The sequence below is a fragment of the Ambystoma mexicanum genome, chromosome 5q (genome assembly GCF_040938575.1).
Source record: "Ambystoma mexicanum isolate Mex_15411 chromosome 5q, UKY_AmexF1_1, whole genome shotgun sequence".
Classification (NCBI taxonomy): domain Eukaryota; kingdom Metazoa; phylum Chordata; class Amphibia; order Caudata; family Ambystomatidae; genus Ambystoma; species Ambystoma mexicanum.
Genome location: NC_090933.1, coordinates 39,774,626 through 39,801,640, shown reverse-complemented (window position 1 = coordinate 39,801,640; position 27,015 = coordinate 39,774,626). Strand labels below are relative to the sequence as shown.

General features: G+C 46.9%; 1 protein-coding gene across 2 annotated transcripts in view; it reads left to right on the top strand.

The window, feature by feature from the left end:
- The window catches only part of ANKS6 (ankyrin repeat and sterile alpha motif domain containing 6), a 934,279-nt gene that overhangs the window by 380,952 nt on the left and 526,312 nt on the right, over positions 1-27,015 (top strand). For both annotated transcript variants that reach the window (XM_069620475.1, XM_069620476.1), the window contains one exon: positions 1,898-2,105. In XM_069620475.1, the coding sequence (XP_069476576.1) occupies positions 1,898-2,105 (208 nt within the window). The remainder of the gene's footprint in view (positions 1-1,897; positions 2,106-27,015) is intronic.

Genomic DNA, 27,015 nt, shown 5'->3' with positions numbered 1-27,015 from the left:
TGGAGATGTACATCTCGCAAAGGCTCATGGGATATTTGTTTTATCATATTCAAGAACTAAAGTCTCTGTTCATCTCTTAGCAGAGAGTATTGTAAGTTGTTTGGTAGAGAAATTAATGTTGTGGGTCATCTCACCATGCAGAGAATAGAGCTGAGGCGCAATGTCCACATAGGAATGCAGGTGGATATATTTCTCGGTTTCTAGTACTATAGTGGCTAAGTGGAAACAGGCTGTGGGGTCGTCACCTCTAGAAGGTAGATCTGAAAAAAAGTTTAGCATCGGCATAGAAAATCTGTTATCCCCCTATGAAGGGAACCAGAGGAAAGATTTGATAGGACTTGGGGTATTTCAGCTCTTTTTTATTCTTCTAGGAAGGAGTGAAGCAGTATCTAGTTGAATAGGAGGGCCAGGCTGAGGAATTAATGCCTATATCTAGTTTTGTATGAGTGGACTATACTGTACTGTATTATGGGGACCTTTTTGATGTGCTCTTTGCACCATGAAACCTACTAGTGTAGCATTTTAAAAAGGAAAAAAATACTTTGGTCCTCTTGTCAAGGAACATCATTCAAAGTGTGACGTCATTGGGTGAATGTCATCACACTATGGTCCCCTTGTATGCTTGGTTCTTTACGTTGTGCATAGGACTTCTGCAGGACTCCATTCTCCATTTCCTACTGCTGGTGGTGCTTTCTGACCCCTCTGCGAGTTTGGCAATATTGTGTTCCCATGACTCCGTCCACCTTTGTTTACTGGCATTTAGTGCTCCATTGGTCTTTCCAAAATATTGACCAGTTGTATACTGGCACATTCCTTACTCCAGAGATGGGGGTACCACTTTGCCCTTTCCTACTTTTAATTTTTATTTTTTGGACATGGCATCCAAAGTGCATTCTCCCTACAACACATATGGAACACACTTCCACTTTCAAGCCCTCCCCTTGAACTCTGTTTTCCAGAAGTGTTTTGTGGGGCAAAATGCTTCACTCCCATGACTCTCTTAACTCCTGAGTCATATGTAGACCTATGATTCCCAGACGAAAGCTTCTTGCTAGAGCATCACACAGATATCTTGAACGCTGCATGTTGGCTGGCACCCATATCAATATGTCTTTGATTTTTGTTCCTTAATCTTTTGATCGTATACTATATTTGTTGTAATCGCTTGTTTGTTGGTGTTACTTTGGCAGTGTGGCATTGTCCAACTCTGAGCCATATATTTGTGATAAAGCGGACTAAAGAATACAGTTCCACTTTTCCCTAAAATATAATCTTAAACTTTTAAACCAACCAAGGTACTGTTTTTTCATTCGTGTTCACTTGTGAGTTTTGAGAAAGGTTAAATTGCATTATTATAATGTGAAGAAAACACTTTGCCAGGAGGGGTTCGGCTGTCTGACAACAGCTTTTGCAGAACCACTTTTTGTGCATTGACGACTCTGGCCCTTGTCACTGATAAAAGGGCAAACCAGTGTTGGCGCTGTAGGCTTCTCAGACTCTGGTCACACCTCTACCCTTGATTGTGTTCAGTACCAAATAGGTCCCAACGCTTTTCTCTCCACTCATTAAATGTTCCCCTTACTCTTCACTGCTCTTTGTTAGTGAGCAGATGTCCTCTGTCATTGCCTTGATCCCACCTCCACTACCCTTACACAGCATGCACTGTTGCATTGCAAACAAATTACCTTACATACACACACACTTGTTCATCCTTACAGCCACACAGTTCATGTTATTTTCACTCAGTGCAGTCTGCCATTTTACTGTGCATTCATTTTATTCCTAGCATCTTGTTCTCCTTCCACCATTTTACGTTTATGTGCATATTTTGATAATTTAGATTTGTTGCAAGCATATACTGACATGAAATTGAAACTCTTTTTGCTGTTTCTTCTAGTCATGGTGGAACAGAATGTCTAACCGATTTCGCAAACTCAAGTTGACTCAAACCTTGCGGCATGGACTTTCCTCCAACAGATTGGTGCCTTACATAGATGAACACGTGTCTTTAGATTCAACGATGAGGGCTGCATCACACACTGATATATCAAGCAATAGAAATTCTGAGGTTCCGTCAGCTTGGATAGATAAAAGCAAAGATAGTGGTAAATATGCATTCTTTTTTATCTACCTGATGGGTTTGTGTACAAGCAGTATAAGAAGCTCATGCAGATACATTGAACATGCAGTAATTGCACATGTAATGCTTTCTGAGAAAATATGGGTGACTGCAGGTGCCATTTTCAAATAGGTTTGTGACAAGTTAGTATATTCATGCCTGAGAGAGGTTCAGCATCACCAATTCCTGAGTTAAAAAAATGGCAGAGGATATAGCAGGATTTTTTTAAAATGGTGCTTAACTGAAGATTCTTTATGGTTATAAACTGTATAAAAAATGGTATTGTTGCTTAATTTAGTGGTACTGAATTGATCAACTTTCGAAGATGGAAAAAGCTGAGTTTGTTGTGTCGGGGCTCAAAGTAGTGAATCTCTGGCTAGTCCATTTGGGAGCTGAATGTTTTACTTGTAAGCTATGCGCCCATTTAGTGTTCATCAGAGTGTCAGTCTTGAGGTGGCAAAGATATTGTGTGCTTCTACTTGGTAATTGCATACACAAATACGTTTAAAAACCTAACGAGGCAAACAAGAAAAACTGCATTGGTAGTAAGGACAGAACTTTGACTCTGTGATCGATGGAGGGGTTGGTTATCTCCAGTTCTCGAGGTCGCAGGTTCTCCCCTCACTCAGCGACTACAACAATGCTAAGTTCATGTAAAGGTGTTTTAATTGGCGTTTTGTTCATAGTAAAATAAGGCTTTAACGTAAGTCTGTAAAACATTTGTGTTTTACGGATTTACGTAAGAAACTGTTAAAACCCTATTTTATTATGAACAAAATTCGGCACTGCATTGAGGCACTGTGGTATATTATGGATTGCAATGATGCTGATTTCATCCATAATCTGTGTGATTGTTAAGTATGCCTTGTTGCGCCGTGCTAGAATAATGCATGCTTTAGGTGGTTTTTATGGGGTCTACCCAGAATTAGTCTGGGATGGAGGATGTGCTATGAACTGGTTTTGTCGAGGGTGGGTTGTTTTTAGCATCTGGGGAAATTTGTTTTATTTGGTGTTTATATATGAGCTGTTTGTATTGTAAGTTTTTTATTGTTAATGAAGAAATCTGATCTAATAAATTTGAACTGATTTTTTTTTAATTGCCAGAAAATAATTATGTACAATAGCGATGTGTACAACTGGCCCAATGATCACCTATAATTTTATTTCTTAACCAGAATAGAAGCAACACGAGAAGCTTGTTGTGTTTTGCTTTTGTCACATTTTATAAAATGAAGCAGCCCTGTCTGAAACTGCATATCATTTATCAGATTTTATTATGAATTCATAAACAGAAACCAGAGTACAAATGGTCTACAATTAAACCTAATATGAACAGCTGTACAAAATATCATGGTATTGTTTTACATCGGAAACAAAGAATCAAGACATTATTAAAAATCAGTAGACAGAGTAGCATAAAAACAAAGAATAAGAACATTTGTCATATGAGGGGACTGAACTTTGAAACGGTAAATAAGTGGCTACTGCATACATAGTATTTATACTCTGGATAAACCGTATTCACTTTAATGGTAACATAGGCTTTTTTTGCATCTTGTTAAATGTATGCCCTCAACTACAATGCAAAGAAACCTGCATGACTGAAGAGCAGTGGTTTTTACTTAGGCTGCTATTCGACACCCTCCCCCAATTGAAATGAAAATGCAATTGAACGAGCGTGGAGGAGGCTCACCAGGTTCACATCTCCATCTATTGCCCTCCTGGTCCCACTAAACCATTCTTTTAATGTTCTTGCACAACTACTTGATTCTCTTTTCACTGTCATCTCATTCTCGTAGGTGACTTTAACCTTCCCTCCCCATCCTATTGTTGGAGAAGGAAGTTCAGTCTTTTCTTAGTGGCCGTGCTCTGCGCTCTGTCCATAACCTACCTACCCACACAGGGGTGGGAGGGTAACTTTGTATCTCTTTTTCATCTCCACTTCTCCCTCAGCACTAATACCACTGTCACACCATCCATATCTGATCACTCAATTGTTTCCACCACCATCTCCTTTCCACTGCTCTTTCCTCACCACTTGCTGTGCCTATTACTAAAGGGAATTTTAAACCTTCTACCATTCAGTCCTTTCTCTCTGACCTACATTTCTCACTATCCTCTTTCACACCTGATGCCTCTTCCACCAACACTGCCTTCTCCAGCTTCCAGTCCCTACTATGACGACTCCTTCTCTAACTTCCTACTGCTTACTTTCACCCCCTAAGTCTTAGTATCCTCAGCCATGGGTCACACCATTCATACGCTCTCTCCGCAGAGACATGCGTCAGCTGCTGCACAAATAGTGTACCCACTCGCATGAGGACCTACAACTCTGTTACTCTGCCCTGAACTCTCTCAAGTCCACTCTTGATAGAGCAAAAAGGGAATTCTAGCTAACCCTCATTGACTAACTCCAACCATCCTCGCCGGCTACAGGGCACCCTAAACTCACTCATTACTCCTAAGTCTGATTATCAACTCCACTCTCACAGCTAATGACCTAGCTAAATACTTTGCTGCAAATATTTCCAAAATTAGAGACTCTCCTGACCTTCCTCACACTCCCTTCTCCTACATGTTACACCCCACCTACTCGACCATCGTCCTCTGCCTCTATCTCCCACTTTGGTCACACTAATACTGATGAAGTGCTAACTGTACTGATGAAGGCTAACCCTTCATGTGCCCCCTCAGATCTTCTTGCTCCTCAGCCAGTGAAGCCTACTGTCAGTTTAGTGGCCTCTCAACTCGCGGAACTATTCAATCTGTTCTACGCTTCCGCTTGCTTTCCCTCCGTTTTCAAAACAGCCACGTCATCCCACTCTTAAAAAAGCAAGCGACTGGCCCGAACTTTCTAGCCAACTTTCACCCTGTGTCTCTCCTTCCACATTACTCTAAAGTGCTCGAAAGGGCTGTGTTCAACCATCTTACCACTTTCTTAGACATCCATAACCTTCGAGACCCCCTACAAGAAAGTTTCTGTTTCCCTCTTTGTGTACGGAAACTGCTTTTATGAATGTGTCCAACTTCATCGCCTCTGCTAAGCACTGCAACATATCCTCTATCCAAATTCTCCTTTATCTGTCTTCTTGGGATTAGCAATCGAGCCCTTGCCTGGATTATAACGTACCTTGCACCTAGCCAATTCTGTCTTCTGCAGCAGCAACAACTCTCAACTCATTCCTCTAATTGTTGTTGTTCCACAAGTCTCTGTCTTGAGTCCACTCCACTTTACGCTCTATACCTCTGCTCTTAGTGCACTAATCTCCTCTTGTGGGTTCTCGTACCAACTTGCCGCCAACGCTCAAATCTTCTTCTCTTTTCCTGAATTCTCCTCTGATCGCTCTATCAAAATTTCCAATCCTCTCTGCCATTAATATTGTATGGATTCACACTTTCTGATAATAAACTCTACCAAAACACAAGGGCTCTTCTTCCCTGCCAAAGGTTCTCTCGCATCTCTTCCGCTGCCTGTCCAGTTCCTACCTGACACTCTTCCATACTCTTCATCGAGAAACCTCATTGTCATCTATGAGCCTTCTCACACCATCTCTACTTTCATCTCCAAAACTGGAACAGCAGTTCACCTCAACCGCAAAATATTAGAAAAATCGGGCACCACCTTGCATGATGGGGGGATGAGGGGTAAGGCCCACAGATAATAAAAGAATGATGGGACAGAATGAAGGGTGATACGAGAGTCCAGGTAGGGAGAAGCAAGGTAGTGAAAATATTTAAATACACGATCAGAGAAGAGTGGAGGGGAGCCAAAAAGATTCAAGAGACTATGGAGGAGGAAGGAAAAGAGTGCGAAGGAGAAACATCCAGATTGTTTTGTTCCCAGCAGGCAATTGGCCACTGCTTCTATGCTGAATGTGGTGAACACTATGCTGCCTATCCGCACCCTATACTAGCAAGGATAGAAATTCCTGGGTTTAAGGCAACTTGCAAGCTATAATAAGTACAGGAGATGGCTACAACCTGCAGTCTTTAAAAAGGAGTTAAATAATGGTCCTGGGATGATTGGATGAGGTAAAGGAGGTTACACCTGGGTGAAGCTTCTCCAGAAAGTATAACCGTATGTTGGCACCTACCAAATAATACTGGTAAATTAACACCCTGCATCCCCTTTGAGAAGTAAACCTGCTAGTGCTATACTATAAAATAAATATTCAACATGTGGAAGGTGTTTAGCCCACAAATAAGGGAGGTCATTATTCCCATCTTGAATCACTCTTGAATCATCAACATGTAAATATTCGCCATGCTTCCCATTTTACTGATATGTCCCTTAGTGGAACAAAGGTAGGAACCAATTCTTACCCACAGTGTGCATTTAGTAAGGCCATTAGGTGGGTGATAGTGACCCAGTGGCACATTATGAATTATGCCCTAGAGCGTGTCCCTTTGTAGTGATGAATTGCGGTCCCAATTCAACCCTGCATCTCTTGCCTGGGGTTGAAGTGAGCACCTTGGACTGGAATGAATGAGGGGAAATTCCCAGAACAGTCCTTGCACTAAACAATAAACCTGGTCAATGGGCAGCTCCAGTTTGCCAGGAAACACACACACTACAACACTAGATGCCCGTACTGCTTCTTCCACTGAATTCCTGCCAGGAGATTTGAATGTAAGGTTAGTGTACAGAGCAACCTTGTCACCTCCACTGTTCCCGCTACATGAGCCCTAGGCAGTTCCACCATTTTCCTGCTTCGCGCTGTTGTGACACTTGCAATGGTGCTCAGGCAGTCATTTCTCCTCTTATCCAAGACTCAATGGCATTCTGCTACTCTTAAGACCACCACTCTGGCTGATTAGTGTGACCTCTCCAATGCAGGACAACAGGCAACAATGAACCACGCGGGCTCCTTTGATGTCTGCTGCCTGTTGTCCTGCTTATAAAGGCAGGCAAGCACAGCTGGGCAGTCAGAGGGCTGTACTGAGTAGCAACATTCCACAGCTCTGCCACTGACAGGCAGCAGTGGCCCATAGCCAGCAATGGCCAGTGGCACCCAGCCCTCCACCTAGCTCGTGGGGGTCACCCATGCAGGTGAAGGCATCTTCATCCAGTGTCCTGTGTAACAGTGCAGTATTAAGGCTCAGACACAATGGTGGCATGATTTTGGATATAGACTTTTATTAAGAGGGTTGGACAAAGTGTAGAGGGGGTTCCCTACCTTAAGGGAAACTAATGAAATTGTCAGAATGTTCTAAACTAAAAAGTCTGTCACTGTCTTGTCCCAAAACCTACTTCAAAATGTGTTTTGTTTTTTAAACCAACAGAAAAGTTTCCAGTTTCGCTGGTAATAAAGTGATGCAAAATAATGTTCCAAAATACATGATTAGCATGCTGGGGTTGTGCTCCTTTATCATAGATGTCTTCTTATCTTTAAGTCACAAGGAACCGTTTCTGGACTTAACAGTTCTATAAACTACCAGCTTGGTGGGTTCCGCTATCAAGTGTAGGATTCCTTATCGGTCCTAAGGTTCTTGATCCTCTTATTCTCAACCTCTCATGTTTAAAGTATTGCAAGGCTGCGACCTGCACCGGGTCCCACACTCGCAATACTTTAAACAGTTTGGTTCACTCTCCTGCCAAGCAAGTGTCTCTTTTTTTTTTTTCTTACTGGGTCACAGACCCTCGTTACTTTAAACTTTGGTTTCTAATATGGGTGCGGTTCCCAGACTCGCACTGTTGCGTTGTATCCGCTTGGTTCACTCGCCAAGTATACAACTATCTCTCTCGTTTGCTTCAGGGTCCCAGACCCTCTTTCATCAGGGTCCCAGACCCTCTTACTCTTGGGTGTGGGTCCCAGACTCGCACTGTTGCGTTGTATCTGCTTGGTTCACTCTCCTGCCAAATATACAACTATCTCTTTTGCTTCAGGGTCCCAGACCCTCTTTCCAATTCCTGAGCTCACCCCTTTTCTCCCCCAGACCACTAACATCCCCTGTGCAACCTGCGTTCCTATTTGCTTCCTTCTCAAAGGTGACGGCAGTTCCTGGGCCGCGGTGTCCCTTCGGGAGGCTCTGTTAGCATTTGAGCATATGGGAGAGCCTGCAGTGGCTCTGCAGTCTGATGCCTTTTCCCAGCTGTGTGTTTTGCCTCGTCTGCGCTTTTCTGGGTCCTGAGAGGCGGAGAGAATTCACCCGGCAGCAACCCGAGTAGTCCTCTCGTGATGTACCATGCTTGGATTCTCTTTCCTCCGGCCTGGGCTTCCCTTGCTGCTTGCGTCAGCTGCTCCCATGCACAGCTCCTGCTGTTCCTTTTTGGAGGACTCTTTCTCTCGTGCTGCGCTTGAGTTCGAGCTTGAGCCACTTTCAAACGTATGCATGGGATTGATTTACTGCTTTCGGGCCAATCACTGGCATTAGGTAGCTAGACCGCTAGCTCTGCTTCTGGCGAGTGATCCTTGGACTCCGGGTCATAATCTTCGTCACAATACCAGTCTTAAAGCTATATGCACGATACCTTGTGCTTTCTTGTTCTTTAGTGTGCCCTGTAGGTTAGGAAGTCTGATTTGACAACAAAATATATTGCTTCTATCCAGGCAGGGGGAATGAGGATTTAGAATTGGAGAAGAGGTTGCATACATTAAGGCAGAGTAATAATGCGTTCTCTCGTGATGGTCGTCCCCTGTCCCATAGGGGAGGCCTTACCCATGTCAGCCTCCCTCTTTGCACCACCCACAGGGGGACTATTGGACTGTGGAAGCACCACCATGGACCCATGGGAAAGGTCTTTCCCCTAGGGCAGAAGGGACGACATCCTCAGATTTGTGTCACCCAGTAGACATTTGGGAAGGCCAGAGCCACCTCTTCTGTGAAGGCTTCATGTCTCTTGTGCTGGAGAATTATAGCCCCATACCGCACCCGAGGTTTGAGTTGTGCCCCAATTAGAATGCTTCCTCAGGTAGCATCCCTCTGCGGCTGGAACTTTCTCCCTACTGTCCCTTTCTTTTAACCGCCCACTCAGGGTTGGTAGACAGCGGGCTGAATATTCCAGTGGACCCTTATCTTGAAGTAAACTAAATCTGTCCAGCTCATGGCACTTGTAAGTCTTAGAGCACCACAAGAAAAGCTAACACTACCCCTTACACACAATGGGCCTCATTAGGAGGCGGGCGGAATGGGTTTAACGGCGCTGGTAAAGGTGCGGCGCCGTTAAACCCATTCCGCCCTATTATGAGGTTCCCTTGTGGGACCCGCTCTAGATGTTGGGTTTTACCAGACGTCCAGAGCGGGTCCTGCGAGGGGACCAGGGAGCTAACAACGGGCCCATTGTTGGCTCCCTCCCCATTCCCATTGAGCCCTATGGGGGCTCGAATGGGAATGGGGAAGGTCTGGGTCCGGGTTCCCTGAAAGGGGAAATACCGGGCCCTCCAAGGTCGGAATGGCCCGGAATTTCCCCATTCAGGGAACCAGGACCCGAGTTTGGAGGCAGCCATGCTCAGTACAGCTGCCTCCAATCTCGTAATGAGGCCCAATCTCCTTTTGCCAGAAGGCCAATACACAGCATGTGCAGAGAAGTTACCCTGGAATGTAAAGGCTCATATTGAGCCAGGGTTGTCTGAGATGTGGACAAATGGAGGAATTGGATATCATCTGTAAGGCTGGCAGACAATGGGCTTCATTACGAGTGTGTCAGTCGGGAAACAACGGTGCCGGTAAACATACCGGCACCGTTGTTTTCAGACTGCCACACTATGGGATTGCCTGCCGGAGCCGCTGTGCCTGACATGGCAGACCCTGCTGGACACAGCGGCCATGGGAGGCAAGCCTTAACTGAAGCACCGGCACCGTTATTAACATTGCCGGTGCTTCCTCGTCCTCATTCCCATAGAGTCTATAGGAAAGGGGAGTAACAGAATTATCAGCGCCCGACTTCCCAGCCGCCGGGGTTGGAATACCCCAGTGTTACCGGCAAGCCAGGAGCCGGTCATTTTTTTTTTGGGTCTGGCGGCAACCCGCCGGTATCACCGGCAGACCTGTAATGAGGCCCAATGGGTAGGGATACTGAGTAAGAAGGATGAGCAGTGGTGAAGGCTGGGGAATTTCAGTTTTAGATGAGATGTGATGAGTGGTAAAGCATTCAGATTGTTACTGCAAAAACACAGTCGTAGATTATGACATGAAGGTGATCAGAAAAGTAACAGAAGATTTGGAATCATTGGCATAGAAGTAGACGGCTCAAACCAGAGACTAGGATAATGGAGCAGATTGGAATTACATAGAGAGAAAATAGAAGGGGACCTATGATTGAGCACTGTGGAAACCTTAGCATAATGGGGCAGGGGAGGAAGCGCCTGCCCAAAATTCAAAATAGAAATGTGAGACAGGATAAAAATTAGAGCACAATCACATATACCAATAGAAGAGGGGGGGAATGGGATTATCAAAGTATGCAATGATCAGCCTTGTCAAAAGCTGCAGACAAAAAGTACAGAAAGAAATGACAGTTTGTAGGGAGCGGACGTGAGGAAATTACTGACATGTAGCAGAGCTGTTGTGGACAAGAAATAGGAAACTTAAGTGGTCCTGCATGGAGCTCTCGTTCTTTGAGAGAGGTTTGACAAACTATTCAGAGAAAAAACATAGGACTCCTGCATTTGGGTTTGATCACACATTTTGACAATTGGATTACTGTGCTTGTCTCTCCAGTTTTTTCCAGCTTTATTTAAGGGTCATCAACGAAAACATGAGACAGCAATGGCTGAAAGCATTAGGTAAATCGCCTGATTGATGTGGTAGGTCAGAATCAGGAGACAGACATGGCAAAATGTTATCTGAATGGTTCTTTACTCCAACGAAAACAGGGCCTAAGCAAACGCTAAGCCTAAAATTCTGTGCCCTATTCTACAAAGAAAAGCATAAAAAGGTGCTCATCAGGATGTCTTAGATAAATTAAGTCCTCGGTCCAGAATCCTTTTCTAAACCGAGTACTGTCCCAACCACTACAAATGCTAAACACAAATACAACAATCAATACGTTTATTCGGAAAATCTTTTTCCATAAACAACAATAAAGACTTACTTTGGGCCATTAACCGAATAAAGGGACAATGGCTGGTTCCTGATCCCCCACCCTGGTTTCTCTTTACTATAGGCTCCTCACCTTGATGCACAGTCCCAAACATACACTGAGCGTATTTTCATACTCTTTCCTACCCAATTCGGGTTTTATCAAATATCTTTTTCCCCTTCTAGTCTGGGGTTCTTTCAGTACCTCTTGGCTTGGTTCTTTTCCCAGACAGGGATTTATCTTTCTCCCCCCACCACACCGTGGTTTGTCCATCTCTTGTTCCCAATGTTGAGGTTGTCTTGTCCTCTTTTCCCACTTAGAGACTTATTGCTAATTTCCCTACTTTGGTGCTTGTCTCCTTGTCCCCCATCTCTGTTTTACATGACTCACCCACTCTGGAGTTTTCCCTTGCGCTCTCCTCCTTGGGGTCTCTTGGTATTCTCTCCATCTTGGGGATTCTTGTCTCCCCTGCCTTGTGCTATCATTGGGCTCTCCCCGCCTTGGGGTTTCTCAGTATTGTCCCCTCTTTGAGGCCTCTTGGAATTGTCCCCACATGTGGGCTTCTTGGTTCTCACCCTGTCTTGTGGGTCTCTTGGTTCTCACCCTACCTTGTGGGTCTCTTGGTTCTCATCCCGCTTGTGGTCTCTTGGGGTTCTCACCCCGCCTTGTGGTCTCTTGGGGTTCTCACCCCGCCTTGTGGTCTCTTGGGGTTCTCACCCCGCCTTGTCGGTTTTCGGAATTCTCCCTGCCTTGCGGCGTCTCGGAATTCTCCCTGCCTTGCGGCGTCTCGGAATTCTCCCTGCCTTGCGGCGTCTCGGAATTCTCCCTGCCTTGCGGCGTCTTGGAATTCTCCCCGCCTTGCGGCTTCTCCAAATTCTCCCCGCCTTGTATTTATAATGCGCATTTACAACAAATTGTGTTTAAAGGTGCAACAAGACAAAAGTAGGAGGTGCCTGTCAGAGCGGAATGCGCTAATGCTAAGGAGTGAAAGGAAGTGTAAGTCAGAGTGGGGAGTGCACAGTTGCTAGGGGCGGGGCCCATGGGTAGGCGAGTGTTAAGGGGAGGCCAGGTGGACAAGTGCCAGGGAATGCATATAGTGCAGAGGAAAGAAGGTCCACATGCTAAGCGCGAGGGACTGGGCTGAATGCACTCAAAAAGGGTGCGGGCCCAGCCAGGCTAGTGCAGGGGGAGGGAGCCCAGTAGGGCAAGTTCAGGTTGAGGGGTGGTGGGGGGTCAGGGGAGACCACGTGCAGCAGTAGACTGGTTGAGAAGGGCCTGGTCCCCTGTATGAATAGGAAGGAACAAGGCAGCCAGTCAAAATGAGGCAGAGGGGGACATTAGGAGAGGAGGGGGAGAGGTAATGAGGAGGAGAAAGGGAGGGTCTTGAGAAGCTTCCAGATCTTAAGGAGATCCAGCTCAAGTCTGAGCGGGGCAGGGAGGCCATTACAGAGGGTGGCACCTGCGGAAGAGAGAGATCTACTCCCCACTCTCCGCTTTGAAAAGCGTCTGATCTGCAGAGAGTTGGAGCTCGAAGACCGAAGGGCTCTAGCAGGGGAGGTATTTAGGGAGAGCGAGTTGGATGTAACAGGGTCCCAGGCCCTAGAAAGCCTTGAGGATGATGCAGATGGTCTTGAACTTGATCCTTGCAGCAACCGGGAACCAGTGGAGGGATTTTAGTGTTACAGAGATGCAGTCCCTGGGCTTGAGGCCAAGGATAAATCTTGAAGTCCTAATCTGGATTAGTTGAAGGGGGCGAAAGGAGGATTTAGGCAGATTGAGGCAAAGGCTTTTGACGTAGTCCAGCCTAGAGAGGACCAGAGCTCTGGAGTCATGAGTTTCTGGGGGAAGGTGAGGAAAGGGAGAATGCCTCTGAGGAGGTGCAGCTGGAAGTGGGCCTTCTTGGAAAGGTCTGTGATGTGAGGTGTTAGGGAGAATTCTCTCTTTAGGCTGAATTTCCTAACCTAATGAGTCCCTCAGCAGCTTTGCTGGATTTCTGGAGTTTGTTTTTTTCTCCTGCCAAGAGTGAGACTCTTTTTCTCCCACTCTTGGACATGATTTATGGTGTTCCTTTGACTGTTAATGTGTTTTCTGGGCTATGGGGTCCTTTACTCCATAGGGTCTCATGTGTTTTTACTATGTGTTACACAGCACCCTCCGTGCAGTAACGCAGGGGTGTCATAGTGACACCCCCCCATAGACTCCATACCCTGGGACTGACTACTGTCTCCCAGGGCATGTAAAGTCACCATTGGCTTTACTAGTCCCAAATTATTAACAGAAACCAGTACAAACCATCATATTGTGGACTTACTGGTCGGGGCAATTCGATTGCCCCGGGGACTGTTAGTCGAGGTGGCACGTCTCCGTCCCCCCTGATCGAGTTTTGGCTGGTGGCAGTGGAAACTACTTTTTATTTTCGACCGCGAATATTTCCCTATGGGATTTTCCCATTGTTCGAGGCTACCAACTTTATTTAATTCTCAGAGCCTCGAACATACCGCCGGTTTATTTAATATTAATTCACCGCTTGGTATTTTTTGCCAGGACTAGATTCTAAAAAGGCGTTTGTGTTCTCTTCTGTGACTCCAACCCAAGTCGAGCCCTTTGTTCCACTTTTTGGCGGGCTTCGCCACAGAAGCCTCCAAAAGTGGTGCCACTCTGTCTGGGTACCACAGGGAGTGTGGGAAGGGGTTTAGGCACGCTGGACTGAGTTACCTTGATAACTCAAGTCGCACTCTTGTGTGATTGGCCCAAGTGGTGAGCCGGCCGGCTCATCACTTAGCATGTTTGATTGACAGCTAGGCTGAGTGAATGGGGGGTATGCTGCATAAAAGGTGGGCTTTGGGGACTGGAACTTCAGAAGTCGCCACAGGACCTGAGAATCCGACGAGGGAGAAGCTGAGCCGACCTACCATGACGACGCCACCGGTGGAGCCCTGCGGAACCGACTCACCACTTCCCAACGACAGAGAAGATATCCCGACTGGAGAGGCTTCTTCCCCTGACTGGTGGGCACAACCAGTTTACCTTCTTCTCTTCGCACCCCAGACCGGCTTGTGGTCGAATTGCCCGTGCCAAGCACCCCGGCAACCGGATAGCCACTTGCCACTGGACCGCGAATCAACGGACCGCTCCTTGTACCTGAGAAACTCTGCGGCTGGTTTCTTTCCTGGCAGTGCAATGGACTCCTGTCTTCCTCCCCGACGAGATCTTCTCTTCCCCCGGACGAAGCACTGACCTGCATCCGCTGCCATGAACAACTGCCCCCGCTGGAGTATTCTCACCACTTTAAGGTACCGTGTCCGCCAGGCCTCCCTTTCTAAAGATTGCTACATGGTAATAATAACCCCTTAACCTTCTGGACTGGGCTGGCCGCCTTGACCCTCTAACTGGTCTTTCTTTGGTCCAACACTTTTTGAACCTTTTCAAGACTTTTGTGCACTGCAACCGTGTGACCTTGGACACATTTCGTTTCGATCCTCTTAAAGCGTATCCGGCCTACTGACTCTAAAACTCACGGTGTTACTTTGCCTTCCTCTCTTGTTGTGTTCGTGAAAGTGTTGGGATCTGTTTCAATTTATTCTCTGCTTTTCTCTCCCTTTTGAAAACTAATTATTATAGTGCCATCTACGTTAAGCGCTCACCGCTGTCTGAAAATAAGTGGGGGCTTTACTTAAGACTTGTCTAATATTCTTTTAAGAGAGTGTATCTTCTGGTGACTGTGTTTTTGGATTGCTTACTATTAGTGCCTGTGTGTTTTTCTAGATGTGGTTTTAAATAAATAATGATATCTCTTTTACACCAAGCCCTGGTCAGTGTTTACTTGTTCTATTGTGTTCTCTTGACCTATTGTGAATGCTCTGTATACTGCCTAACTCTTCTTGAGGGAAGTCTGACTGCCGAGCCACAGCTACCAAGTGAATCTGTGTGGTACAAACTGCTACCAAGTGGGTTTACTGCCAAACACCTGTAGTCCTAAATCTTTTGCAGTGTCCCAGAGGGAACTGCACAGGTTTCTGCCTAACATGAGGAGAGAAGGAGAGCGAGGAGTCGAAGAGGACACCAAGTTCTTTGCCTCATAAGAGGGTGAGCGGAGGGTGCCATGGAGGGCGGCCAGAGAGAAGGAGGGAAGGAGGGAGCTGGGTTCCCAATGAGAAGTAACTCCGTCTTACTGGTGTTAAAGCAGATATCGTTAGCAGCACACCATGCCTGAATAGCAGGCAGACATTCAGGAATGAGAGAGGAAGAAGAGGAGTCAGCAGAGGGAAGTTGGAAGGAGAGCTGGGTGCTATCCGCATAACACAAAGTGAGGGGAGAAGGTGGCGATCAAATGGTCTAGAGGGGTAAGGTAGATGTTGAAGAACCACTGAGAGGGGATAGAGCCTTGTGATATCTCAGTCTTCTCCCCGCCTTGTGGTTTCTCTGTATTCTCTCAGAATTGGGGTCTCTTGGTTTTCACCCTGCCTCAGGGTCTCTTGGTTCTCACCGTACCTTGAGGTTTCTCAATAATCTGCTTACTTTGGCCTTGCCACCCTCCTCTCTGCTCCTCAGAGCCACTGCATACCATTATCTTTTGGGCTGTGCTCCCTGAATGGTCAGTGAGTCCGTCTAACGTGTAGTGGTGGGGGTACTTTGGTGGTGGCTTCCCTGAACACCAGCCTCCCAGCTCTCTGTAGGTGCCCACTCTCCTCTGTTTCTCTGTGCCAGGCTCTTTCGGCTCCTTGCTCAGTGTAGTAACGAGGTTACACGCCACGCAAGGTAAGTTATGATGTCTTTATTGTCCATGTCCAGCTCCTTCATCACATAGTAAGGGATTGTAGGAGAAACACGGAAGACACGTAGAAGGGAGAAAACACTGGGACAGCCCCACACCCCATTAACTCCTTAGCTCACTGAACAGCCCAACCGTCAATAATAGAACTCCTGAACCTCAACATTCCACACAATGACACCCTCATCATTCCACAAGCCTGGTTAGGAGAAAATGCTCATAAGCCTACATTATAATACTAAGCAGTTGCTGCAACCGCTCTGTGGTGACGACTGCTTGTGGGGGATGTCCCAGTGGGCGTACACTCGCTCTGCCTTGCCACACCTCCCACAAGGAGGCTCCCAGCGCGCTGTGTCTCTGCAGGCATCTTACTTTTTCCACTTTGGATTGGCTCTTTTTCCTGATGCACTCCAGAGGGCTAGGCTATCCGCTGTTCTGCTGTGCCAGGCAAGGATTGTGGATAACTGTAGTCAGAAACCAATCCAGTGGTTATTAAAGAAAGTTCTAGATTATTATATATCTCAGCTTCCACATAGCCAATTGCGGGGAAGGTAGAACAACTTAATATCCCTTTTGTGGAATTTCATGTCCCTTAGTGGTTGGGGGGGTCACACCCATTGGGATCCCACTTGCCATGTACCCTAGTGGGTGTTAAGTGAAGCAGGCTAACCTCCCTAATCCCAAGTGGGGATGAACTCCTCAGATTCGTCAGTGTCTATAAAGTCCAAAACGGATTCATTAACCCCATATAATTCGGTGAAGTCTGACTCCCCAATGCTCGTGATCCACCATTCATGCTGTCGACAGTTCACTTTCGCCCAATTAGTTCAGTTTATAGTTGCACAGCAAGTGAGATGTGAACCCCCGATACTTTTTGGACAAAAGCAATAAATGGGCCCTCACTTTTGGTACTGGGGAACTTTATCCCTCTAAAGAGAAGGCAATCTTCTCCATGACTGCTTTCTCCTAGACCTTTGTGGACCACAGTGAGAACAGAGGACCATCCCTAGATCACCACTGAGGTGTGTTTATGAGAATGTCCGACTACCTTTCAGAAAGGATAGTTCAGGGGCAACGTGCTCGTCTTGGAAGCAAGACGGCACGGAGCAACACAGGTTCGATCCCCGGTTCCGCGCTTAGAAACCTCTGGGTATTAAGCGCGTTATAAATAATCAAACCTGACATGAGATGACAGCCTTGCGCACCTCTGTTCCCCCCATGAACCACAAGGGATCTCCAGGAAGGAGGAGGCCAGTAATATCTGCTTACAGGATGGCTGGGCTTTGCAGTCCCATCACCACATATGAAAATGGTCTTCCACTTCCCCACATCCCCTCCAGCATAATGTGGTTCTACTCGGAAAAAGTAGTTCAGGATTGCGATACCCTTGTAAATAAACTGTACATTATCCTTCTTTAATAATCATGCAGTGTGAGGCCTTACACACCCTCCTCAGAGTCTTTGCCATGAATCATCCGAGAATTCTTGCCCCAAGTCATTCTCCCAGTCTGCCATATACTTGAATTTTTCCGAAGGGGTCTATAAACTGATCTTAACATCTGCCTTAATGTCCAAATATTGCTTCAAAGTAGAAAGCCTTTAATTAGCTGCCTCCTGAATGTCCAGATGGGTAGTCCATTCTAGGGTGTCTTTTTAGGGCTTATCACTTGCTTTTTCCTCATGTTTTTATTTCTTCCCTTTTTGCCACTTTCCTCCCATAGACTTCTGTGGTACACCCCATGTTTTTGCTATAGTTTGCTTGATGACCTGACTTTTTGGAGGTAAGTAAAGCCTTCCGTAAAGCTCCTTTTCTTTTTGGTAATTCTTATGGGGGAATTTGTTCAGTCCGATAGACAGTACTTCGAGACTTTGGCCCTCATTATTAGTTACCCAGAATAATGCTGGTAATTTTGTCGTGCTGGTAAGAGTTTTCGACAAACCGACCGCCGGAATTACCGGCATGTTCCAGGTCAGTCAGTGTGTGCTCCTCCCAGCCCCACTTGCCAGAAACGGTACTACCGGCATGCCGTAATTACCAGCAAATACTTCAAAATGCAGGCAAAAATCTGCAGGAAACACTGATAGCAGCACCTGTACCGCCTGAATCAATGTTGCTGTTAATTCCGAAGCCAATTACTGGCATTGGAAATAGCATCATCACCGGAACAGGAATCTCGTCAGTGGCCATTTTGAAAAACAGAACCCATTAATAATCAGTTACTGCTGCCATCCACTCCATACAACACTGCAGACATGCCAGGAAGTGCCAAATGCTGGCTGCCAGCTGTCCGGCTCCTCAAACCGCGCTTCACAGAGCCAGAACTCAGTGCCTTGACATATAATGATGTGGCAACTGCAGAGGTACCATTTAAGGCTGGAAACAGTGCATATCGCAGGCGGTGGCGGATTAGGTCACTGCATTGGGGCACATCCCACGCATGCCCCGTGCCTGCCCACGCGGTGGGGCGACCTGCGGCTGAGGAACATCATGTCTACCCATCTGAGGGAATCTGAAGCCACAGGAGGGGGGGGGACGGTCGCACCCCCAACCCTGATGCCCTGGGAGGAGACCTGCAGCTGCATACTGCACATGGAGGGAGTCGAGGCAGCAGAGGCCAGAGCCGTGACACAAAGCGATGGTGAGAGGTACAACAAACCCCATGTAAATGCCAATCATGTGTCCAAATAAATGAATCCCCATGTAGAGAAAATATACATGTGTAATGGAACCGGTTGTCTGACACATGTCGGTCACAGCAGACAGGACAAGAAGCATAGGCTTAACGCACACACAACAACAAGGCACCATGGCGCACCAACAGTCAATGTGCACTCCCACCACCCACGTTGAAGCATGCATCAGAGCAAACCAACCAAACCGCATGAAAGGAGCTGGACAAACACAATGTAGCATCAGTGTAATGCAAGCCCGCAGACGTGACTCACTAAAGACTAAAACTAACTGCATGCTCATCTCGCCCCAACAGGCAACATCCTCCAACAGCGGCACGGCTGGTGCATCATCTGGCCGGGCACGTACAGGTGGGAAGGCCACACCACCCAGCCAACCACTTCCACCTGTTGTGACAGCCGCAACCACCACTGCCACATCTCCAGTGGCCCCACCATCCCTTGCGTGCACTACACAACACTGATGCAACACCTGCCACCGCCGTATCCTGACCAGGAGGAGGAGGAGGAGGAGGAAGAAGATGAGGATGAGGATGACAACAAGCACATTCCCTACCCAACACCATTGTTCAGCCCAGCGACCCTGCATAACCCCCTCCACAACCCATGCCCAACATCCAGGACATGGATCAGATCCAATCTTATCCACTGGTTTAAGAAACACGATATCGGACCTTACATCACATGCAACCTCCTTAGCACCCACAGCATTTATTGTATATATGTGTTTTACAGTACCTCATTGCATTTATTGTATATATTTGTCCTACAGCAATGCATACTTACCTCTGTATAAATTTCGTTCTGCCCGTTGATCATGCACAGAGCACTGCAACCATAGCTGTACTTTATCCTGCGTACCAATGTAACATAAGTTTAACAACCCTCTTTATGCCTTCGCGCCCTAATACCCTCGGGTCTGGTGTGCAATATAAATAATAAAAACAAACAAACATAGATGTGCGGATCCGTGGAATGGGAGAATGGCATTTGGCAATGTCTGAGATGGCCTGAACGAGTCTCTCCTTAGAGTGTGTGCAAGCCAGAAGCTGCAGGTGTGCACAGGCCCTAGGATGCACCACCACTGCCCTCGTCATCCTTGCGCAAAGAGTCCGGGAAAGAAATGGGGGGGTGTGCCTGCAATGGCTGAGTCCCTCTGCCACATCCTGCTGGGGCGCTTGGGGGCTCAGGGGTCAGGCCCACCCTCAGCTGTGACCACCCCAGTCAGCTCGCAGCAGGGCAGCCCGAGGTGCCGCTCCCAGCGGTTAACGGCCACACCTGGGCCAGCCAAGGGCCCATGACCAAGACCCTAAAAAGTGCACTTCTGTGTTTGACACTGGGTCTTTTGGGTGTTTGGGGACTGGGCGTGTGGGGTGGGGGGATGGGGAGAGGGGTTTGGGGTGGGCAGGGAGTGTGGGGAGGCGGAGGGGGGCACAGCATTTTGTAGTTTGAATTTATTTACCACTACATACCAGTTTACGCTTAAAACAATGAGTGGAATTTTTTTTTCATTTGGTGAAAGTATTGTGTGTGTGCATCATATGCAATAAGGTGCAAGGGGAGTGCATATTGAACGGGTTACTTAGAAGACATTTTCAATGAATTCTTGAGAAGCCATACGCCCATCCCTGGCCTCCATGCACACGTGCCTTGGCCTGGTTGGTGCTGCATCATCTTCATCATTGTCCTAATCCACTGGCGGAGAAATGTCCAGATCTGGGGACAGGCGTATGTTGCGTCTGACGCAAAGTGGAGGATCCTCTCCACTTTGAAGGTACTGTGTCCGCCTGGCCTCCCTCGCAACGGTCTGTGTGGGGTGACTCTTAAAGCCTCCACTTACCACTTGGGTTGGCCCTAGGCTGGCTAACTGAAATTTTCTGAGCTGACTTAGTTCTTTTCTGAACTCCCTGCAAGACTTTTCGACTTTTAAACTGTGTGATCTTGGGCGCATTGGTGCTCTGTTCTCTCTAAGAGGGAGCCTGGCCTCTGAACTTTTTGCTCACAAGTAGACTTGACTTTCCTGCCTTGCTGGGTTCTTCTAAAGTATTGTGTTGTGTGCTTTTTCCTAATTTCTGCCTTTTCCCTCCCTTTTTCTTAACTTATTGGAGTGCCATCTTTAGTTAAGCGCTCACCTCTGTCTGGAAATAAGTGGTGTTAACTAAGACTTGTCTAATAAGGAATAAGGGATGTACATCTAGTAATAGTGACTGTGTGTTGAATTTACTTACCTCTTTTTGTGCTAGTGTAATTTACAAGTGTGTCTTTAAATAAATAATTATATACTTTTACACCAAAGCTCTGGTCAGTGTTTGCTTGTACTACTGTGTCTCTGTACCTATTGTGTATACTCTGCATACTGCCTAACTCATCTTGAGAGAAGTCTGACTGCTCAGCCACAGCTACCAGGTAAATCTGGGTGGTACAGACTGCTACCAATTGGGTATACTGCCAACCACCTGTAGTCCTAAATCTTTTGCAGTGGTCCCTAAGGGAACTGCACAGGTTTCTGCCTAACAATTGTGACCTACCACCAAGTGGTGCCAGACACTTAGTATACTGAATATTCTTAAACCCATTAGAATTCGTCATGTTGGGTGTAATGTAATACACAACACTCGTATTATGACACACATTTCTTTTTTTATAATGTCTTCACAATCTTATGGTGAACACACCATCATGCGGTCAACATTGCACCATGAGAGCCTTATTGGGAGCACATCGAAATTTCTTAAAACCTATGGCAGTTCATCCCCACAATTCTCACAGGAGGCTGGTACTAATTCATAACCAAACTGCACTAATGGGCTACCAAGAATACCAAGTGCAGAGGGGTGAGCATTCGAGCTACGCCATTGGCTCATCCTAAACATCTGACCATGGACCAATCAGTATGGCTTTTGGTCGGAACCAATGGCTGGACACCTCACATTTTAACTATAGCACGCTTGCAGTCTCGCGGTGTCGCTCATTGAAGCAGATCACCGCGAGACCGAGAGACTACAAGGACCCTCACCCGAGGACTAGAGGTAAGAGACCAGAGTTCCCTGAGCCCCATAATCGGTGTAATGTAACCGCTTCTTTCTCTCAACTTATTTATCATCGTATGATACATACTGCTACCCAATTGTACTTTACGTAATTTTAGTGACCAGTGGCACTCCCCCCGCCTGTTTTTAAACAGTACACCTCACGTTCACGGCTGTACGCATTTGTAACGGGTCACCAAGACGGGGACCAGCATTAGGCATAGCCACAATCATGGAACGTTAGAGAAATACGCAACATGTGGAATTTTTAAGCATCACTGAGACAGGAGTGCAAAATTAATGGACACCATGCATGCAAGCATGAAACTCCTAAGAATCACAGCGCTGACACGCAGCATCCAATTGGAAAGCACCCACTTGTAATTGATTCCGTACCAAACCACATGTGGAATTCCCTAAACGCCCAACACGGCACCCATGCCATATTCACCAAGGCAGCACACAACCAGTGGGTCACGACAAACTGGCCCAATTCTGCTTCATATAGGCATGAATAACAAGCGACACGGGAGCAGCCGACATTAATGCCGACATTAATGCCTTGGCACAGGAATAATGAATCGACGCACTACGGAACCCCACAACGCCATGGAGGACCGTCCTCACAGTATAATTATTGATCGTTGGATACGTGATAATCACTGCACTAGTGGGCCACACAAGCTCATTGGTTCACTAATGAACACAGCAAATTAATGAAGATTGATAGCATATCAGGCTCTGCCCCCATATTACAAATTCATCTGAATCACACTCAATGGAGGGATCTAGAAACCCAAGCTAACTGTGAAAGTATTAGCAATCGGACATACTGTTACGCTCACCTGGTCTCTGCGAGGACGTTGGGGCACGGTTGGAGCCCTCCCTCGACTTGGCTCCCCTGGATCGAGACTCTCCCCCCGCTGCTGCGGAATCAACTGCTCTGGATGCTGATATTGCCCCCGAGAGAAGATGAAAGGCAATGAGAATGGTGTGGTGGTGTCGTGATTCCCCTCGACCCTTTTGTGCCAGAAAGAAGTGCGCAAGGGGTTACCCATGCAAGCTCACCTGTTTATTTGTAATGCTGAGCTCTCCGTCCTGTTTCTTGTAGCAGGGGCGCTTGGAGTGGACCTAGTTGCTTCACTGGCCCGTGGAAGTGGCGATGCAGGCCGGCTGCGACCAACAACTTTAGAAGGTGAGTCTTTTAGCAATGATTGTTTGTTAATTATAATGTCTTTTGCTGTGATTGTAGTTCGTAATTGGTGGCAATGTCTTTTGCTGTGGTTATAGTTTGTAATTCTTGCAATGTCTTTTCTCTTCTGTATAGGTGTGAAGATGGCTTCCTGAAGTTGCAGTGTTAGGAGCGTGTCCAGTGATTCCCCAGAGGATGATGAAGCCTTTGAACTAGATGGTAAGTTGGCTTTTAATGTAGAACGCTAGGCTTAGGTATGGCGCAACCGAGAGTTAGTTATTTATATGACTCCTAACCTGCTGTGCTCTTTTCTCTTGCTGGAGAATTCTGGTGGCGTCGAGCGGAGGCTGGCTGTTCGGAGGTTGGTCCGCGGCTGCAGGATGGAGGTTCTGCGAAGATGAAGAATGGAAGATAAGCTCCCACATAGCTGGATGTCCGGATCAGGTGAAGAAGCGCTCTAACTCCGATGGCGATTGGAGTCCGGTAAAATGCGATGCGCAGCAGACTATGGAGTGCAGGAGATAGGTGATATGCGCGTGCAGCGTTGGAGTAGCTGGAATCGGGTAAGATGCACGACGAGGAGAAGAGCAGGGAAAACAGGTAAGGACGGCGGTAAGCGTTATGCTACAGAAAGCAAACTAACGCAAAGCGCCAGTATGTGGGTGGGTTGGCCTTAAATAGGCTGACCCCAGCCCCTCCCTTTGGCCCCGCCTTGTGGCTCCACCTTGCCACTCCCAGAGGTTCTTGCACATGCTCCCCAATGATCCTCTATGGCCATGCCCGGCCCTGATGCACGTGCCTTAGGCACAAAATGTGCAAAGCACACTTTTCTGAGCCTGGTGCCAGAGGCGCTAGGACTGGGTCCATTTGAACCCTGTAGGTGATGAAGACATGGGCCCTTGCCCAGTGGCCATGGCACATAAATAGGAGTATTCCTTATGACAAAAATATCTCTCCATTTAGGTACCACCCTCACCCATTGCTTACTATATGAGATACAATTCCAACCATCCGGGAACATGCTAACCCTACACTTGGTAAGCTTCACGCAACCAATATCATGAGCTTACGTAATCTTTCATTAAAAACAGACAATGGAACTTAAGAAAACTTTCTGTCTTTTTTACCTCCCCAAATATATATTTTTTTCTCTGCTGCATTCTATGATTGACCCCATGGTACAATAACAATTGCATAAATATCACTAAAATTGACTGACAACTGTTTAAATACAACTGTACTGTAACCGATTTGGCTAATTTCCATACACACAAATGTACTGCTAATATGTGAATATGTCACACCAGACAAATGTCATGGGCCTATGAACACTCTTTATGTCAACTATGGTCTCGCCGTCAAATGCTGACAACCAACTATTGGCTATCATTTAATAACAATGAATGTTCCTCCATCACCACCCACTTTGCACCTTTTCACTCATGTCACAAATATACAGCCTTGAGGAAGACCTCATAGGTTGAAACACTTGTCGGCACCAATGGAATAGAAGTATATCACATACTCTGTAACACATGTTAAGATTAAGCAAAGAATATGCTTGTCACAAGAGTGACATCCCATGTTTGAACCTTTGATGGAAAAATAAATCAACAAGTGTTGCAAACGCCTAACGTGTGTGGAAATTGATACTCATTAGATACCAAGTAACCACTGTCCAGCGCCTATTTACAGATTATTGGATCTCAATCACACAGAACAACCTTGCAAACACTGGGACCTTTGGATCTTTGTCCCTCTGAGATCCACCTGACAGGCGGCAGGGAACGCAAAGAGGAAAACCACGCACACACTAGTGCAAGACCCACAGTTCCGAACAAGCTCTCAAACCACTTTTAACTATGTAAATGTACACTTTGGGCATGCCCGCAATTACATAAATGTGGGCCTTGGTGTTGTTTACCTATGCCTCAAAGGTTGGGAGGGTGATGTGCTGGCCCACATGGTGCAGGATGCCCTCCAGTACCTGCACCAGCACCCTGGAGAAAGCAGGCTGCGATATGCCATGCAGCTGGCTAACAGAGTGCTGGAACGTGACCAGGAAGTGCAGGACCGACACCAGCTTCAACAGCGCTGGTATGGCTCTCCTGATGCCGATCCTCTGCCCAATGTTATCCTGGATAAGGCTCGGGAGGTCAAGGTGTGTGTCTGGCTGTCTGAGGGCCCAGGGTGTGGCCCTTGTGCGGGGAATCGCAGCATGCCACCACCTCACGACTTGAATCCCCATCATCCTCCATCTGTCCCTGGCTTCCTGTCGCCACTGCTGCTGCTCCAGCAGCAGCTGCACATCAGCATGCAGCACCTCCAGGTCCTTGGCAGCAACAGTGAGTGGCAGCATGGTTGTATTGGGAAGTGTTCTTGTGGTGGGTGAGGCCCTTAAGTATTGTTCCTGTGTGTATTTGGTGCACCTGGGTGGATTGGGTGCATATGTGGCCTCATTTCACCCATCTGGGTACATTTACAGGCAGCTCTGAGGTGGTGTCTCCGGCATTTATTTGCTGGTAATATCGGCATATTTCTTCCTTTATTACCTGTGAGAAACCAGAAGGTACTCTCACATCTGCTCTCCATGGATCTTCTGTTCAGGTGGCCAGGGAAGGGCCATCGCTTTTGGATCCCGACCCTGGGGATGGACTAGCAAGGAAGGATCACCTGGGCGGAGGGTCATGGGGATTGGGGAAAGTACCAGAGGGCAAGAGACGGTATCCCCCTTTTGTGACAATGGCATAATTTATCAGCTTTTGTAGGATATTGTCGTTTTTATCCTACCTCTCCCCCTAAAGAAAGGACAGTACTGGGACGAAGATCATCATCCCAACACTAATGCAGGTTGCATATGAATAGTGCCATTATAGTACTGGGACGAGGAAGAGGGGGCATGAGAGTTACTGATCTGAAGGTGAGGCACGTTCCAATAATTGGCCTAATTGTGGACAGGCAAACCGGGAGAATTGTGCACACCTGAAACCACTTGAAGAGGCACAGGTGTATAAAAGGAGAGGCCCAAATCTGAAGAAGAGAGGTGAAGCATGTGTGAGTGCAGTAGCAGGATGGCAAACACAGCCCCTAGGAAGACCAGGGGAGAACGGGGAGCTGAGACGCTGGAGGACACTGCACAGTAATGTGTTACCCGTGTGGGGAGGGAGGCATGTCTCCAAGAAGCTGGAGGACGAGAGAGAATGGAGCTGTGGAGCTTAACAGTCCCTTTGGTGTGGCCGAGAAGTGAGAGTTCCCCAGAGCAGACCCTGACCTCAAGTTCAACAAAGCAGTTGATGAGAGAAACTAAAGAAAGGAACGCAGCAGCCGTTGCATTTCAAGGAGATGTGCTGAAACCCGGTGCGCGTATGCTAGCGAAGGCATGACTTTGTATGGGAGTGGTCACGTGCAGCCGACACATTATCGAAAGTCTGAGTGAAATTGACTGAAAGGAATGCAAGGTTTAAAGCATTACATTCTATCGGGCGCTCGTTGCAGATAACCCATTGCCGGAAAGCCTCTGATTTGAAGTTAATGGAAAAGACTTGAAGTTGAGAAAGCAAGAGAAACTAAGTTGCTGGAATTCAAACGCTTACAAAATGTATGTGCAGCTGAGGGGGAGCCAACAAAGTAGAAAAAAAATACTGAATGGTTAGAACTATGTTAACCCGCGATCCCACATTAAAGCAACAGAATAAAGGCTTTGTTAGAAGGCCAATGGTGTATTTCAGACCACCAAAACAGACTTGTATGGCTGGTTGCAAACCTGTGAGCTCGAAGGAAATACCAAGGTGGCAGAGAGTGGGGCAGGGACCACTGGTTGTGTGATCTGTAATGAGTGGGGTTGTGCAGGCCGTTTAACTGTGCCTAGACCAGGGAAGACCCAGCTCATTCAGACGGAGGCTGGAGGCGGGAACCGCTGAGCTCCTTAACTATTGTAATATAAACTACGGTTTGAAGCTTGGGGAAGGGAACCACTGAGCTCCTTTGATCTACAGCATTGCAAACTATGGTATGAAGGCTGGGAAGATCCAGGAGTCCTTTAAAACTTCGTTGATTGTGTATCACAATTTACAGCTTGGGGAAGAGCCCTAAGCTTTATTGGAACATAGTGTTCTGACTTAATGCTTGAAGCTTGGGGAAGGGGTGCCCCTGCATCTTGAGAATATTGTCCTTTGGAAATGTATCCTGAAC